At 47.7% G+C, this 16549-nt stretch overlaps 1 protein-coding gene across 8 annotated transcripts in view; it reads left to right on the plus strand.

The window, feature by feature from the left end:
- Nucleotides 1-16549, plus strand: part of LOC121933137 (cytochrome P450 2C19-like) — a 66572-nt gene that overhangs the window by 34288 nt on the left and 15735 nt on the right. For 3 of the 8 annotated variants that reach the window (XM_042472467.1, XM_042472468.1, XM_042472474.1), the window contains 3 exons: nucleotides 135-322; nucleotides 1404-1545; nucleotides 1755-1880. The exons of 2 other annotated variants lie outside the window; for them this stretch is intronic. In XM_042472467.1, coding sequence (XP_042328401.1) covers nucleotides 135-322; nucleotides 1404-1545; nucleotides 1755-1880 — 456 coding nt within the window. Of the gene's footprint in view, nucleotides 1-134; nucleotides 323-1403; nucleotides 1546-1754; nucleotides 1881-4217; nucleotides 4349-16549 lie in introns of those variants that run through there. 3 more of the 8 variants (XM_042472470.1, XM_042472472.1, XM_042472473.1) reach the window with 3 other exon arrangements.

The following is a 16549-nucleotide window of genomic DNA, read 5'->3' on the forward strand; positions in this document are numbered from 1 at the left end:
AGGAAGGAAGGAAGGAAGGAAGGAAGGAAGGAAGGAAGGAAGGAAGGAAGGAAGGGGAGAACCCACCAAAACTGGTCTTCTTTTCCTCCATCTGTTGAATGCACTTCACATCTTGACTTTGCCTTTGCTTCCAGCAAAGATCCATGAGGAAATCGACCGGGTGATCGGCCGGGAACGTCCCCCTGCCATGAAGGACCGTCCTGGGATGCCCTACACAGAAGCTGTCATCCATGAAGCCCAGAGGTATCTTGACCTGCTCCCCTTTGGGATCCTCCGCATGGCAAAGAGGGACTTGGAACTGGAAGGCTTCACCATCCCAAAGGTAGCTGGGGGCCATTGAAGATACCTGGGTGATGGTGGATTTTGCAGGGGGCCCAAGGGAAGCCTTGCAACAGCCAAAACTTTGTTCTCCTGATGCATCATATTGTAGACCTTGGCATTCTTCCAGAGGGTTTAAAGGAGTGTGACATCTTGCAGTTTCGCTCCTTCGTTTGTGCTGGTTATTGCCAGTCACTGTTCCTCCTCTGACCCCTCGCTCTGATATTTTTTAACCTAGGTATTTAAATGGTTTTGTTTATTTAGTTATACAGTCAGCCCACCCACGGATTCTTCATCCACAGATTCAGCCGTTCACTGCTTGAAAGTATTCAAATACACACACACACACACACACACACACACACACACACACACACAGTCAGCCCAACACATTCACAGCTTTGACTTTTGTGAATTTGATTATTTGTGGGTTTGGTCTCTCTAGGAATTTCTAGATCCTCCAGAGCAATTCTGCAGGAGGATGACCATAGATGCGTGTTGGAGGACCTAGAAGTTCCTAGAGAAAACACTTCTCTAGACATTTGTTGGTCCTCCAGCACAATTCTATCGTCCACTTCTGGCAGGTGTTGATCATAGAGTTGTGCTGGAGGACCTAGAGATTCCTAGAGAGGTGTTGCCTCTGGAAATAAATAAATAAATAAATAGTAATTTCTTATTTGAAGATTTTCACTTTCGGGGGGGGGGGGGTGTGTACCATTTTATTACCCCACTGTATTTAATGGGACTTAGTTTCCATGGATTTTGGGGTGTCCGGGAACCAACCCCTGGCGGATATCAAGGGCTTGTTGTATTATTATTCATCTGTCTATCTATCTATCTATCTATCTATCTATCTAGTGCTGTAGATTTGCACAGCGCTGTACATAAATCCAGCCATGTATATTTACTTTAATCTATGTTGTACCCAGCCTTGAGCCTTGAAAAGAAGCAGGTAAGAAATTAATAATAATAATAATAATAATAATAGCAACAATGATAATAGTTGTAAGCTTTCAATAATCTCTCTCTTAGCAGCCGCTTGCAGACTCTCACACTGCTGTTGCCTTCTGTGTTTCTTCCAAAAGGGAGCTTCTATTTTCCCAATGCTGACCTCTGTTCTCCACGACGAAAAGCAATTTAAAAGTCCATTTCGTTTTGACCCGGGACATTTCTTGGATGAAAAGGGAGATTTCAAGAAGAATGGAGCCGACGTCCCTTTCTCTGCAGGTATGAAGAAGAATGGCTGGATTTGATGGAAAGGGGGAGCCAATATTTGGAAAAGAGACCAAAAAGGTTTTTTTTAAAATGTTGGGAACTCTATGCAGACAATTCTCCATGACAAGAAATCTTTGCAGTGTAGGATTTATTCTATGGAGGGAAATCCTGCATAGGATCTTTTGAACTGAAAACAGTCTTTCTGCTTCCCTCTCCTCCAGGGAAGAGGAACTGCCTTGGCGAAGGACTGGCGCGGATGGAGCTCTTCCTATACCTCACCACCATCCTGCAGAGCTTCCACATCAAGTACCCCCCCGGGAGTCACCAAAATCGACCTCACGCCAGGCGTCAGTGGCTTCATGAACATCCCACGCCAAATCCCCTTCTGCTTCTCCCCACGCTAAGAAACCCACTCTTTGCTCTGATCAAGATCTCATGGAGTCCTCTCATAGTTGGGACGTACCCTAAAAAGGGCCATGTATTCCAACCCCATTCTGCCATGCAGGGACTCTCAAACAAAGCATTCCCGAACTCTCAAAAGCATCTGTTTTAAGACCTCCGAGAAGGGAGACTCCGCCACATGCTGAGGCAGCATCTTCCACTGTTGGAACATCTCTGACCATCAGGAAGTTCCTCCTGGGATTTTGGCAGAATCTCTTTTCTTACAGCTTGCATCCATTGCTCTGTGTCCTATTCTCTGGAGCAGCAGGAAACAAGCTTGCTCCATCCTCAATGTGACACTCCTTCAAATATTTAAACAGGGCTATTGTATCACCTCTTAACCTTCTCTTCTCAAGGCTAAACATCCCCAGCTCCCTAAGTCTATGCTCATAGGGCTTTATGATTTCCAGGCCTGTCATCATTTTGGTGCTCCAGTTTCTCAACATCCTGCTGCTCCAGAGCAATGGATGCAAGCTATAAGAAAAGAGATTCCAGCTCAACATTAGGAGGAACTTCCTGAGAGTAAGGGCTGTTTGACAGTGGAACACATTCCTTTCTCAGAGTGTGGTGGAGTCTCCTTCTTTGGAGGTTTTTAAGCAAAGTCTGGATGGCCATCTGTCAATGGGGATGCTTTGATGGAGAGTTCCTGCATGGCAGAAGAAGGGAGTTGGACTGGATCAGGGCCCTTCTTGGGGTTCTCTTCCAACTAACTCTAGGATTCTAGGATTCTTTTTTAAATTTAGGTGCCCAGAACTGGACACAGGATTATTCCAAGTGAGGCCTGACCAAAGCAGAATAGAGTGGCACTATTAGTTCCCTTGATCTAGACACTAAACTTCTATTGATGCAGCCTAGAATCGCATTTTAGCTCTCCTTGGTGTATATCCTGCCCTTTCAATTACAAGATTTATGTAACACAGCTATACTTCCTTGTCTCTCCTCCTCTGTGCCCACTTGGACATGGCCATCTCTTGCTCTCTGATCGCAGCCATCTTGCCTTCTCTTCTTGGCTAGAAGGTGGAAAGCAGGCCCTGATTCTATTGCAGCCAAACAGTATTGTAGCAGCAGAAAACGAAAAACCACACCAGCAAAATACCCAGCTGTTGATATTGGCAATGCACTTACCCCTTTTCCACACTCACAAGGAAACTCACAGACATAGTTGTTCATCCAAAGTTCTGGAGGCTTTATCTTCAGGTCCTTTATGTACAATGTAATAGACACCGACTCTCCGTCCACGTCCAACCAACTCCTCCAACTGCTCCAAACCAATCCAACTGACTTTAGCCAAGGGTCTAATTAGGGGAATTGATTATTAGCTCAATATTGTGAGATGGACCGTCTACAACAGCCCTGCAAGGTCGTCTCCCGTTGTGTATATGGAGCATACCAGGGAATCCAATAAATGGAGCACAAGCAGAAATTTCTAAGTAAAGTTCACTTTATCAATATAGGGGAGAAACATACGCAATTCACTAACACACTCTCACTCATACAAGGCTCAGGAAAAGCAGAGGTTAGCGTTGAATAGGATTTCAGGCATCGCTGGGGTGATACGTACCAGAATGTAGACTCCCTCTAGGAATCCAAATGGAAAGTGATGGGTGGCAGGAGGCTCAGCCATGGAATTACTGGTCAGGAGCCAGGAGCCAGGTCAGGGTTCAAGGGGACAGAGCTTCCCCCTGAAATCCAGACTGGCCCAGAGAACAGGCAAATCCAGGAGTTCTTATAGGGGCAAAAGGCCCATTGCTGGCAAAGGTGTTTCATTACTTTCTTTACACCTGGATGACTAGGTCTTATTGTCTTTTAGGCTTAATCTGCTTGGACAATAGACTTGAGGAGGGGACAAGCACCTCGGGGAAGGCAAACATTGCTCTTCTTGGGCAATAGGATAATCCCATTTGCAACTCCCTAGACTATCTAGAATGACAATGGCTGTGCCTTTGTATATGTCCACTCGCCTGGCTCTTAATGGCGGACAGGCAACTAGAGTTCATCTGGGGTCATCATGGGCTATCATTTATACCAAAATTTATATACATTATATAGAGGGCAGCATGGGTAACAGACCAGTCTCTTGGTTCCCCTTATTTGGGGGGGTGGTTCTGGCCATCAGTCTGTGCCCCATAGCTTTCTGCAGCTGTGGCCTTTGCAAGTATGTGCCCATCACTCAGCAGGCTGCAGTTGTCACACACAATACACTTGCCACTCAAATATATTTTTTCCCTTTGTTTCATGCACAGTGACTCCAAGAGATTCTTCTTTCCTGAGTCCAGGGGCAGTGGCAGATGGGGCTCCCATGGCAGAGGCACCATGAACCCACTCTGGGCTCCACAGCGGTTTTCCAGTGGATAATCCTATTCCTAACTAGGTCCAACACTTGGATAGGTCCTTTGTGTTGGGAATTAAGGTTCCCAGGGTGCCATGAAAGCTCGAACTGATAGGAATCAGCTTTCTTCAGCAGAGTGCAGGAATGTGCCCCAGTCGGATGGTGCTTCCACTGAGAACCGAAACCTTCTCAAATCAGCAAGATTGGCTGTTTCCGGTTGCAGACTTCGGAAGTTTACTAATGGTTTTGTGTTTACATTTGCACAGGGGAGCCTTCTTCCTAACTAGCCAATGAATGGTTTTTAGATGGTTTTAAAGGTTCTATGTTTTTATTGTCATCTTTTTAAAAAGCTTTTTACCTTGATCTGCCTTGGGTTCCTTCTGGGGGAAAGACGGAATACAAATAAATAAAAAAGATAAAAATAAAGGTTGAAAAAGGAGCCTGGGTCTTTTCATTCGCCCTCTTGGTGCTCCAAAAAGGTAGAGTAAAGGAGAGAAGTAAGGCTAAGAGAGGAGAGGAACACTACTCCAGCCCTGAAGCCAGAGCCAGAAGCCAGCTCCCCACACCATTGGGACCCTCAACAGCAGGCAGAGGCAGGCAGAGGCAGAGCAGAGGCAGAGCAGAGGCAAGGCAAAGGCAAAGGCAAGGCAGCAGCAGCTGAGGAAAAGGGCATGGCCTGGGCTGCTGTTGCCGGAGCGGCTCCTTGGGCTTTTCCATCCCTGCACAGCTGCTCCTTAACCCCAAGGCTGCTGCCAACGGAGTCCACCCAGCGCTGCATCCAGGCTGAGGGAGACTGAGGAACACCTGGGCCAAGCGGGGAGGGGCGTGTCGGTGGCAGAGACACGCCCATAAAGCCAGTCGCTGGTGAACCTCCTTCGTCCCCCCCCACCCCTCCCGGCCCCAAGGGATTGTTTGTTGTTGCTGGTGTTGCCGGAGCGGCTCCTTGGCTTTTCCATCCCTGCACAGCTGCGCATTAACCCAAGGTTGCTGCCAATGGAGTCCATTGCTGCAACAGCGCAACTGCGCATCATCGCCGGAGGGGCAAGAGGTGGGATCTTATTAGCTGTGTCTGCAGCAGAGGAATGACTTGTGCGGTAGTCATCTTCTGCTGTGGTATTTTAGCTTTGTTGGGAAGGGATTATATGGACATGGGGGGCCTTCAGCTTGATGTGTGACGGGAGGTGATGCTGGGTTAAGCGGGGCTCCTATTGGAGTAGTGTGGGGCAGGGGGAGATATAGGGTAGGAGAGTGGAATCATATGGAAGGGAAGGCAGATCAATGCATAATATCTATCTCCCCTTCCATCCACTCTCCTAACCAAAGAGATCTGAGGGTCAGTCCAACTGTACCACAAACCCTGTCTCTGCTCCTGTGCAATGCCATCTGTTAGGAAACAAGACCACATTATATATGATCTTATAGATGATAAGAGTTGTGACCTGGCTTGCATTACTGAGACCTGGCTTGGGCCTGAGAGTGAAGCTGTGTGGGCACAGGCCCTTCCTGCTGGGTACTCAGTTAAGGACCAGACCAGGTTAGTGGGTGAGGGGGGGGGGGTGTTGCCTTGATCCATAAGAACACCCTGCCTTGACCAGGAACCATGTCCGACAACTGGACTTTATCGAGTGTATTTACCTGACCCTGAAGGCCGGGACAGTTTAGGGATTTGTTGGTCTACTGGCCACCCCATGCGCTAACAGACTCCCTGTCCGAGCTGACGCAGCTAGCTCGGAGCTGGTGTTGGAGTCCCCTAGGCTTCTTGTCCTGGGGACCTCACATCCCCTTCGAGGCTGGCCATGGTCCAACTGGTGCGGCTCGGGAGTTCATGGCTACCATGACTGCCATGGGCCTGTCCCAATTGGTCTCAGGGCTCCGCATTCTGCTGGTAATACACTCGATGTCGTCTTTTGTACGGACATGGAGTCTCCGTGGGCAGAGGTCACCAACATCTCTGTCCTGTCATGGACGGATCATTTCTTGGTCGAGGCTGTATCAGGCTTCTACCAGATCCCTCCCGGGGTGGTGGACCTATTAGGATGGTCCCCCTCGAAGGCTGATGGACACCAAAAGGTTCCAAGAAGCCCTAGAGGGGTATATGGTTGGAACTGACAGCGACTCTGTTGATGCCCTGGCTAACATCTGGGATACTGATCTCTCCAGGGCTATACACAGTACGCTCCCAAGCGTCCTCTCGCCTGCTTCCAAAAAACAGCCCTGGTATACGGAAGACTGGGAAAGGAAGCAGTTTTGCAACGACTAGAGCACGATGGCGAAGACATCAGGACTTAGCCGACAAGGCACTCCTAGACTCTCTTTTGAAGGCCTACGGAGTGTCAATAAGTGCAGCAAAGAATTCGTTCTATGCTGCACGTATTGCGTCCCGGAGTCGTGTCCAGCAGAGCTGTTCGGGTAGTAAGGGAACTTACTCAACTGCCTCCCCCCCCCCGAAACCCTGTTTGGAACCATCTAAAGCCTGCTGTGACGAGTTAATAACTTCTTCGCAGATAAAATCTCTCGGATAAGGGCTGATCTCAACGCCAGTATTAGTTCAGAATCTAGAGTAGAGGGCTGGGGGGCTGCTGGACCCCTGGGACCATCACAGTTGCTTAGTCATGTCAAAAAAGGGTGACATTGGGAACCTTCCCATTTTTCCTGTATGATAAAGTAGAGTGCGATTTTGGTTGAAGTTGACCATAGAGTTGCACGGGGGACCTGTACTTGAGGGATTCCGCCCCAAATATTTGCGTCACGCTCATCCACCAAACTGGTTCACTCTCTGAAGACAAACCTTTCAGAGGACATCGGGGAAGGAAAGAATATCCACAAAGTATTTGAAGCATGGTTGAAATACATACTTTCTCAGTCTCAGGGAACCCTGATGAGGAGATCCCTCAAACTTCACCGTTCAGGATTTGTTCTGCACCAAATTCCCATGTGTATTTTGCTTTGTTTTTTCAGAAATGGCCTTCTTTGCGGATGAACTACATTTTCTGTGCAAAATTATATGCTTTTTTCCTCAACAAAGGATGGCTTCCTGTGCAGAAAATGCTGTAATCTTTGCGTAAATTTTGCATAGAATAAGTTCCAAAGTGTGAGTCGTCTCCAAAAACATTCTCACTTCAGGAAGGAATTCGCTCGAATTACCTGTTGCTATTTTCCAGAGGAATTAAAGAAGAATGGGGACGAATTGCGTTCCAACAGGAGCAGTAGACATCCATTGTTTTACTTAGGCAGCTAGGATGCAATAATTGTCCACTAAAACCCGGGACAACGTGTAGGACAAATCCAGACCAAACTGTAGGACACTGCAGGACAAAACCCAAAATGTAGGACAATTAAGAAAATGGAGGACCTTAAATGTCCTACATTTTAGGCTGAGTTTTGTCCTGCAGTTGTCCTACAGTTTTGGTCTAGATTTTGTCCTACATTTGTCCCGGGTTTTAGTGGACCATTTGTCAACCCTATAGGCAGCCCTTTGGAATTTCGCTCATTGTGGCAAAATATAGCTATATTTAATGGATATACCATGTTTCATGTGTTTAGTTGCATTGGAGGAAACCAGAGTGCCTTCCAGTCGGCATTCCATGCCATGCAGGATAGACAAGCCATTATGGGGTTTCAGTGGGACTCTTGTTTAATGCTTTCTAACTTTTGTATCGAGGAGGTTTTTGAATGCGCTTGTCCTTAACTAAACATGCGCCACTTGAGGTCCGTCCCAGAAGAAGACAGGATTTCCAAATACAAAAAATAAAAAATAACTATATATGGGCTCCCTCCAGGTTATAAACAGTCAACTTGCTCTCAGGACTCGCCTCCCGGCTTTCTGTTGACTTGACCTATAAACTTCAGTGATAGGCTCCAAGAGCATTCAGCATTTTTGTGGCTGACGAAAGAGAGATCTAGGCTGCCCCATGGATCTTTTGGGGACCAGCACCGTCTTCTTGGTGGTCTGCTTGGTCCTCCTTTTGGCTGGGGAAAGTGAGGCCAAGAAAGAAACTTCCTCCATGGTCCAATGCCTCTCCCCTTCATTGGGAACTCTTGCCGCTGAAAGGCAAATGTTCAGTGCAACTGAAAAGTAAGGGGGACTTCTGCAATCTGTATCTCAAACCCTACATCAACCTTGTTTCACCTTTCTGAACACAACCCTTTCAAAGTGACATGTACGATGGAAGGACATGCAAAATATTCCTTTTAGTGGAATTATGGAACTTGGGGAAGTTCCTTTTCTTACTAGTGCCACATCAGTCTGCCCTGGCGCATGGCAATGTATTCAAAGGGAGTGTGGGGGGGGTTTATAGAATCCAGGTCTAAAGAGAACTTTTCTGGGCTCGATTCCCAAGTCACCTTTGGACTCCTTGGTATGTGGGATATGCTCAGATTTGTCCCATAACTCTATGCTTTCCATTGCGTGGCAGATAAATGCAGCATGCAAGAGTTTGACCATACAGTGGCACCTTCTTCTACACGGATTTTTTACAGGATTCAATCATACCGGTTTGAAAATGTTCAAAAAGTATTTACATTACCCTTGTGTTCATTTTTTATTAGGGACACCATTTGCCTATTGGTCATTATTTAATGGGACTTGAGCATACACGGCTTTGTTATCCGGGGGAATATGGGAACCAAACCCCAGCGTATAACAAGGGTCCACTGTTACCGTTCTGCTGTGTAGCTCCAAGTTGTTTCTGATTGCATCGACACGAAGGTTGAAGTCTCTGGGGTTTTTCCTGCAAGTTTCTTCAGGGGAGTTGTATTTATAGGAGACTTGGTGGCTGTGCACATGGGTGAGGGACGCCCTCCCTTTCACCCGGATTGGGGCCACAGCAACCACAGGGCGCAAAAAAGACCCGAGTCAGTGTCCATGTGATGCTCATCTGCCTGCACTGTTTGGCACGGCGCAGAGGTGCGTCATCATGGCATGTGTGATTCAGATTACTTGGCATATTTAAGGGTGGGGGGGGCCATAATGTATGCCCTAGGGTAAGTCTCTAGGCAGGATTAGTTGACATACCTGAGCAGGAGCGTGAACGACCTTTGGACCAGCGGTTGCCCACAAAGTGCCAGACAGCAGCCAGATTGCAGGCGGTCAGACAGTTCTGGCAAAAAGCAAAGGACTTTGGTATCCAGTTCTTAGGGCAAGGGTCAAAGGGAAGAAATTGATGGTCGGTGGAGCATAGGAAGGGTTAAGAGATGGATGCAATGCCGGGAGAGGAAAAACGACTGAGAGGAAGAAAGCATAGCTACCCGTTGGCCATACGGCAAGGTCCAAGACCCCCAATCCACCAAACATCAATACCGTTCTTGGGCCAACAAAATGCAAGCTTTCAAAGCTCCATGGCTCTTCACTTGGCAAAAGTGTTAAAAAATCATATCAAGCCATGTCCTTGTCTTGCTCATATTCACTCAGAAAACATATCCAGCAAGCATGTTGGCCATTCAGAAAAGTCTAAATAGCATTCCAAAATCCACAAAACATTATACCTTTGTTGGGCCACAGAAAAAGCAAATAGATTTGTGCGCCTTTGAAGCACTGCTCTTCATGGCCAAGGTGTTTAACAATCAAGTGACGCTTTGGATTCATATGCCACATTTGTCCAGATGTTGTATCGTGTTCTCAGTTAAGCGATACAGAGGAATTCATGTAGCAGAGCTGTTCTCCTCATTGGCAGTCCTCAAACTGCTTTATTTCTGCAGTGTGGAGACAGTACTTAGTGCCTCATCAAATATGAACTAACATCGTTCAGTGTGGCAAGCCACCTTGGCCATGCCGAAGCATTCCCACCGATAGCTCTCCTGCCAAAAAACTCACCTTTCTCCATTGGCGCCTGTCCTTTGGCCACAGTTTTGCCTCCTTTCTCCTCTTCCAAAAGACCCCATTCAAAGTGTCCTCTACTTCTCCTCACCCTCTCCTCTCTCTTCTATTTTTCAAGCTGAGCGAAATATACGGGCCGGTCTCACGGTGCATTATGGCCCTGAGCCGGTGTGGTCATCTTTGGCTATGAAACTGTGAAGAAGGTCCTGTGGGACACGGAGATGATTTCCTCAACCGAGGCAGCTTCCCATCGGCAGAGAAAAGCAGCAAAGGATTGGTATTTCTTTTTAAAAAGGAAGAGGCCATTAGTTGCAGAAGGAAGGGCCACCACCCAATGCAGCCAACAGTGTCTGGGAGAAATCTGTCCTGTCCCCAAATCCATGGCGCATGTTGCCACGGTCCATCCTTGTACTTATGGATGAAATGTGATGGCATAAAAGGACTCTTTCTCTTTCAAACAAGGTGTTTGGAGCGGGTACACAACTTGTTTTAAAATGAACCACCAGCTCTTTAGACTTCTGGTTTGCATCCAAATATCACTGTCAATGAAGCAGCAATGACTACAAATGGAGGGCCAAGAGCAGGGGAGGACATAGGGCAACTGTGGGCCATTTGTGGCCTCAAAGCCCACTACCCTTCCCCCCATCCCTAGCACCAGATGACCTCTCCAGAGTCATAGTCCAACACTCAAACACTGCACCACTGCCCCGGGATTGTGGGCCACGGCACCACACTCCACAGCCTACGCAGGAGCAAAAAGATGCCTCAAAAAGCCACACAGGGTGGCATGATGATGCTCCTTTTGCACTGCACCATTTGGCGCTGTGCGGGAGTTGTGCCATGATGCCGTGCGCCATGTAGAAGGCATGCAGCATCATGGTACAATGAGGCGGAGTCATGGCATCCAGCGTGCCGACACTACGCCGTGACTCCCCCCACAGGCCAGCACAAAGTGCCGGTCAGTATCCCCCCTCCCCTCTGTGTAGCCATCTGTAGCCCTCAACATCTGTTGAGTCACAAGGGGGCGGAGCTAGCAGACTAGCTTTATATACCAACTTCCAGAGCCTTCAGAGCAGTCCGGCCAGAGAAGGGAAGGAGAGGAGCTGCTGGCAGCCATTTTGAGACCGTGTGCTTGAGACCGTGTGCTCGTGCTGAAGGGGCGGAGCTTCTGTGAGTCACATCTGTGAGTCACAAAGGGGCGGACCTACAGACTAGCTTCTATACCAACTTCCAGAGCCTTCAGGGCAGTCCGGCCAGGAGGGAGAAGGAGAGGAGCTGCTTGGCAGCCATTTTGAGACCGTGTGCTTGAGACCGTGGTGCTCGTTGCTGAAGGGCGGAGCTTCTGTGAGTCACATCTGTGAGTCACAAAGGGGCGGAAGCTAGCAGACTAGCTTTCTATACCACACTTCCAGAGCCTTCCAGAGCAGTCCGGCCAGAGAGAGGAGAAGGAGAGGAGCTGCTTGGCAGCCATTTTGAGAACCGTGTGCTTGAGGACCGTGTGCTCGTTGCTGAAGGGGCGAGCTTCTGGGAGTCACATCTGTGAGTCACAGGGGGCGGAGCTAGCAGACTAGCTTTATTACCAACTTCCAGAGCCTTCCAGAGCAGTCCGGCCAGAGAGGGAGAAGGGAGGAGACTGCTTGGCAGCCATTTTGAGACCGTGTGCTTGAGACCGTGTGCTCGTTGCTGAAAGGGCGGAGCTTCTGTAGTCACATCTGTGAGTCACAAGGGGGTGGAGCTAGCAGACTAGCTTTATATACCAACTTCCAGGCCTTCCAGAGCAGTCCGGCCAGAGAGAGGAGAAGGAGAGGAGCTGCGTGGCAGCCATTTTGAGACCGTGTGCTTAGACCGTGTGCTCATTGCTGAAGGGGCGGAACTTCTGGAGTCACATCTGTGAGTCACAAGGAAGCTGGAGCTAGCAGACTAGCTTTTATCACCAATCTTCCAAGCCGCGGGCCTAACGGCATTCGAGTTTTAGTTTTCTTAACTCAACAACTCTACTCAAGTGGCATCAGTTAGAATCAGATATTGAAAGAACCTTGCCTTTAAGTATCGATAGCAGCCAGTACATTCCTTTAAAGAAGTATTCCCAGTAGATTGACTGTTATAGTCATTACTAAAGACTTGCGTATGGACAACGGGGATCTGCTGTAGTCACCCTGCAACCTCTGTGGGATGTTTCTCTTCTGCCCACAGAAGTCGAGAAATTCACATGCCCCAAGTGCAAGTTGGTAGCACTCTGGAGGGAGAAAGTGCAGCAGCTGGAGTCCAGAGTAGCTACACTTCAGCATATAGGGAACAAGAGGATTTCCTGGACACAATAGAACTAACGATCTTGGATGAGTACCTGCAGAGGAAGATGCTGGAAGCCGAGGAGTCATTGCCATACACAGGAGGCAGACAGCTGGAGGAATGTCACACAGAGAAGAAGCCAAGAAGGGATTGCTATGGGAGCTTGCAGCTAGAGAATCGATTCGAAGCTCTTTCCCTTATCAAGGAGGATGAAGGAGAGCAGCATGGACAGACTTCAGGGACAGAGCAGGGGAGCCTGAGAGTCCCACCCGAGGGACAGTCGCTGCTAAGCCTGGGAAGCGTGTGTCGTAGTGGGGGACTCCCTGCTGAGGGTACAGAAGCGTGATTTGTAGGCCTGACAAGATGTCTCGAGAGGTGTGTTGTCTTCCAGGTGCAAAGATCCGTGATGTGACAGAGAGGCTGACAAGACTGGTCCAGCCTACTGACCAATACCCCTTCCTTTTGATCCACGTGGGAAACTAATGATACTGCAAAGACACAGCCTGCAGAACATCAAAAGGGATTACGAGGCGCTTGGTAGGAAGCTGAAAGGATGGTGTACAGGTTGTCATCTCGTCTCTTTGCCCGTTGAAGGGCACGTCCAGGAAGGGAGAGGAAAATAGCGGATGTGAACAACTGGCTTCGCAGATGGTGCCGCCGAGAAGGATTTGGATTCTTCGTCATGGGCTGCGGTTCCACGAGGAGGGACTTCTTGCAACAGACGGGTTGCATCTCACGCCAGTTGGAAGAATATTTTTGCCAACAGTCTCAGAACTTGATCAGGAGGCTTTAAACTGAGTTCCAAGGGGAAGGGAGACAATATTAAGAAGCGAAGGGATGGAGAAAATAGTCAGACATAGAGGAGACAAGGCAAACAGTGCAAGGACCCAACAGTGGGAGGCAAAAAACTTGCACAGGCAGCAAGTAAAAGGACCAGGTCTGCGATGTCTCTACACTAATGCAAAGAGCCTGGGAAATAAGCAAGATGAACTCGAACTCCTAGTACAACAAAGCAAATATGATATAATAGCATCACTGAAACCTGGTGGGATGAGTCTCATGACTGGAATGTGGAAATAGAGGGGTATAACCTATTAAGAGAAATAGGCCAAACAGGAAAGGAGGAGGAATAGCACTCTATGTCAGAGATATTTACACCAGGAAGAGATCCTGGACATCAATCATGGAAGCCAGGAGGAGAGCATCTGGATAAGAATCAAAGGGGAGAGAAACAACAAGGATGTTACGTGTGGAGTCTACTACAGACCCCCAGTCAGACGGAGGAATTGGATGATATCTTTCTAGAACAGATGACCACACCAGTCAGAAAAGAGAGATGTAGTAGTGATGGGTGACTTCAACTATCCTGATATTTGCTGGAAGTCAAAAATCAGCCAAATCCTCAAGGCCTAGCAAATTCCTCACTTGCCTGGAAGACAATTTCATGGTCCAAAAGGTGGAAGAGGCAACAAGGGGGTCAGCTATTTTAGATCTGATCCTAACCAACAAGGATGACTTGGTTAATGGGGTGCAATGGTGGGATCCTTAGGTGGAAGTGACCATGTTCTCGTGGGTTTGTAATACAGTGGAAAGGAGAAGCCAGGCGAGTCCGACATGCCATCCTAGACTTTAGGGAGCGGATTTCAGTAAACTTAGAGAAGTATTGAGGGCAATTCCATGGTCAGAAATACTAAAAGATAAGGAGTTCAGGACGGATGGGACTTTCTCAAAAGAGAGTACTGAGGAATTTCAGCATAAATAAGTAAAGAGATAGTGAGGAATACCTTGCTAATCTAAATGAATTTAAGTCTCCGGGACCAGATGAACTCCATCCAAGGGTATTAAAAGAACTGGCAAATGTATATCGGAGCCATTGGCATCGTTTGAAAAATCCTGGAAACAGGAGAGATCCAGCAGACTGGAGGAGGGCAAACGTTGTCCCCATCTTCAAAAAAGGGAAGAAGAGGATCCCAACTTATCGTCCAGTTAGCTGACATCGATAAAAGGAAAGATTATGGAGCAGATCATTAAACAGAGAGTCTGTGAACATCTAGAAGGCAATGCCATAATCACAAAAAGTCAACATGGGTTTCAGAGAAAGAGTCATGCCAGTCCAAACCTAATATCTTTCTTTGATAAATGCCAGCTTGTAGATGAAGGGAATGCTGTGGATTAGTAGATCTGATTTCAGTAAGGCCTTTGACAAGTTCCCATGACATACTTGCAAACAAGCTGGTAAAATGTGGGCTGGACAAAGGAACTGTTAAATGGATCTGTAATTGGTTGACGGCCGAAGCTAAGGGTGCTCAACAATGGCTCCTTTTCATCCTGGAGAGAAGTGACCAGTGGGGTCCCACAGGGCTCTGTCCTGGGCCAAGGCTATTCAACATCTTTATCAATGGCCTGGATGACAGAATTGGGCATACTTATCAAATTTGCAGATGACACCAAATGGGAGGAATAGTTAATATCCAGAGGACAGGATCAAGATTCAAAATGACCTGAATAGACTAGAAAGCTGGGCCAAAAGCTAAGAAAATGAAATTCAACACGGAGAAATGTAAGGTATTGCACTTAGGCGGAAAAATAAAATGCACAGATATAGGATGGGTGACACCTGGTGAATGAAACTACGTGTGAAAGGGATCTAGGAGTCCAGTAGACCACAGTTGAACATGAGTCAACAGTGTGATGCGCACTAAAAGGCCAATGCTATTTTAGGCTGCATCAATAGAATATAGTGTCTAGATCAGAGAATATGTACCACTGTTTCTGCTCTGGTCAGGCCCCACCTAGAATATTGTGTCCAGTTCTGGGCACCACAATTCAGAAAGGACATGAGAAACTGGAGCGTGTCCAAAGGAGGCGACAAATATGGTGAGGGTCTGGAAACCATGCCCTATGAGGAACGACTTAGGGAGCTGGTAGTTTAGCTGGAGAAAAGAAGGTTAAGAGGTGATATGATCGCCCTGTTTAAATATTTGAAGGGAGTTCATATTGAAGAGGGAGCAAGCTTGTTTTCTGCTGCTCCAGAAAACAGGACCCGGAACATGGATGCAAGCTGCAGGAAAAGAGATTCCACTTGAATATTAGGAGGAACTTCCTGAGAGTAAGGGCTGTTCGACAGTGGAATGCACTCCTTTTCGGAGGGTGATAGAGTCTCCTTCCTTGGAGGTCTTTAAACGAGGCTGGATGGCCATCTGTCAGGATGCTTTGATTTGGATTTCCTGCATGGCAGGGGGTTGGACTGGATGGCCCTAGTGGTCTCTTCCAACTCTATGATTCTCTGATTCTATAAGATGTTGTAGACCTCCAACTCCTACCAACCCCAGCCACAAGGCCAAAGTCCAAGGATCATGAGAGTTGCAGTTCAGCAACATCTGGAGGATGTTTTAGAGCTTTGGGTTCCATTTCTCTACTGAACTCTTGAAGCCCGTAAAGCGCGCGTCTTGGGAAGCCTTCTTCATGCAAGGCAGTGCTCTCCCATTGAGCTACAGCCATTCCCATTATGCTTCCCTGAACCATGGACACCATTCCTGCTGCAAGGTTTTACGTGTGTCAGCCACTTTATTGGTTTCCTTTCCTGCTCACATTTGCATCTGTTAGCCCTCCTTTTGCCAAAAATGTGCAGCTGATGTGTGATCCATGCAAAGTGAACAGACAGCCACAAGTTCAGTCATGCGCATCTTTATAGTAAAAGCTGCAAACCCTTTTTCAGCTTAGGTTTATGGATTTTTTTTAGGGGGGGGGAGGACTGCAAAAAGCCCAAATGCTCTGAATTGTCTGTGTTGGGATTTCAATCTAATCAAATCGAATGAAGAGGGTTTTAAATCGTGTGTGACAAACCCATGGGTCCAGTGCTCACTCCTCTTTCTGGCTGCCATCTTTCAGGTGTCATCCTGACCAATGGCGAGCGTTGGATCCAGATGCGGCGCTTCTCCCTCACTACCATGAGGAACTTTGGGATGGGGAAGAAAGGCATTGAGGAACGGATCAAGAGGAGACAGAGTACCTGGTGAAGGAGCTCAGAGCCACAACAGTACGTGTCAATGCCTGTTTCGTCAATGCATTTATTTAAGAGTTGGAGAGACCACAAATTGCTGTCTTTACTGATATCTTTCTCTGCTGAGGTTGTGAGGATT

This window comes from Sceloporus undulatus, chromosome 6 (genome assembly GCF_019175285.1).
Source record: "Sceloporus undulatus isolate JIND9_A2432 ecotype Alabama chromosome 6, SceUnd_v1.1, whole genome shotgun sequence".
NCBI lineage: Eukaryota > Metazoa > Chordata > Lepidosauria > Squamata > Phrynosomatidae > Sceloporus > Sceloporus undulatus.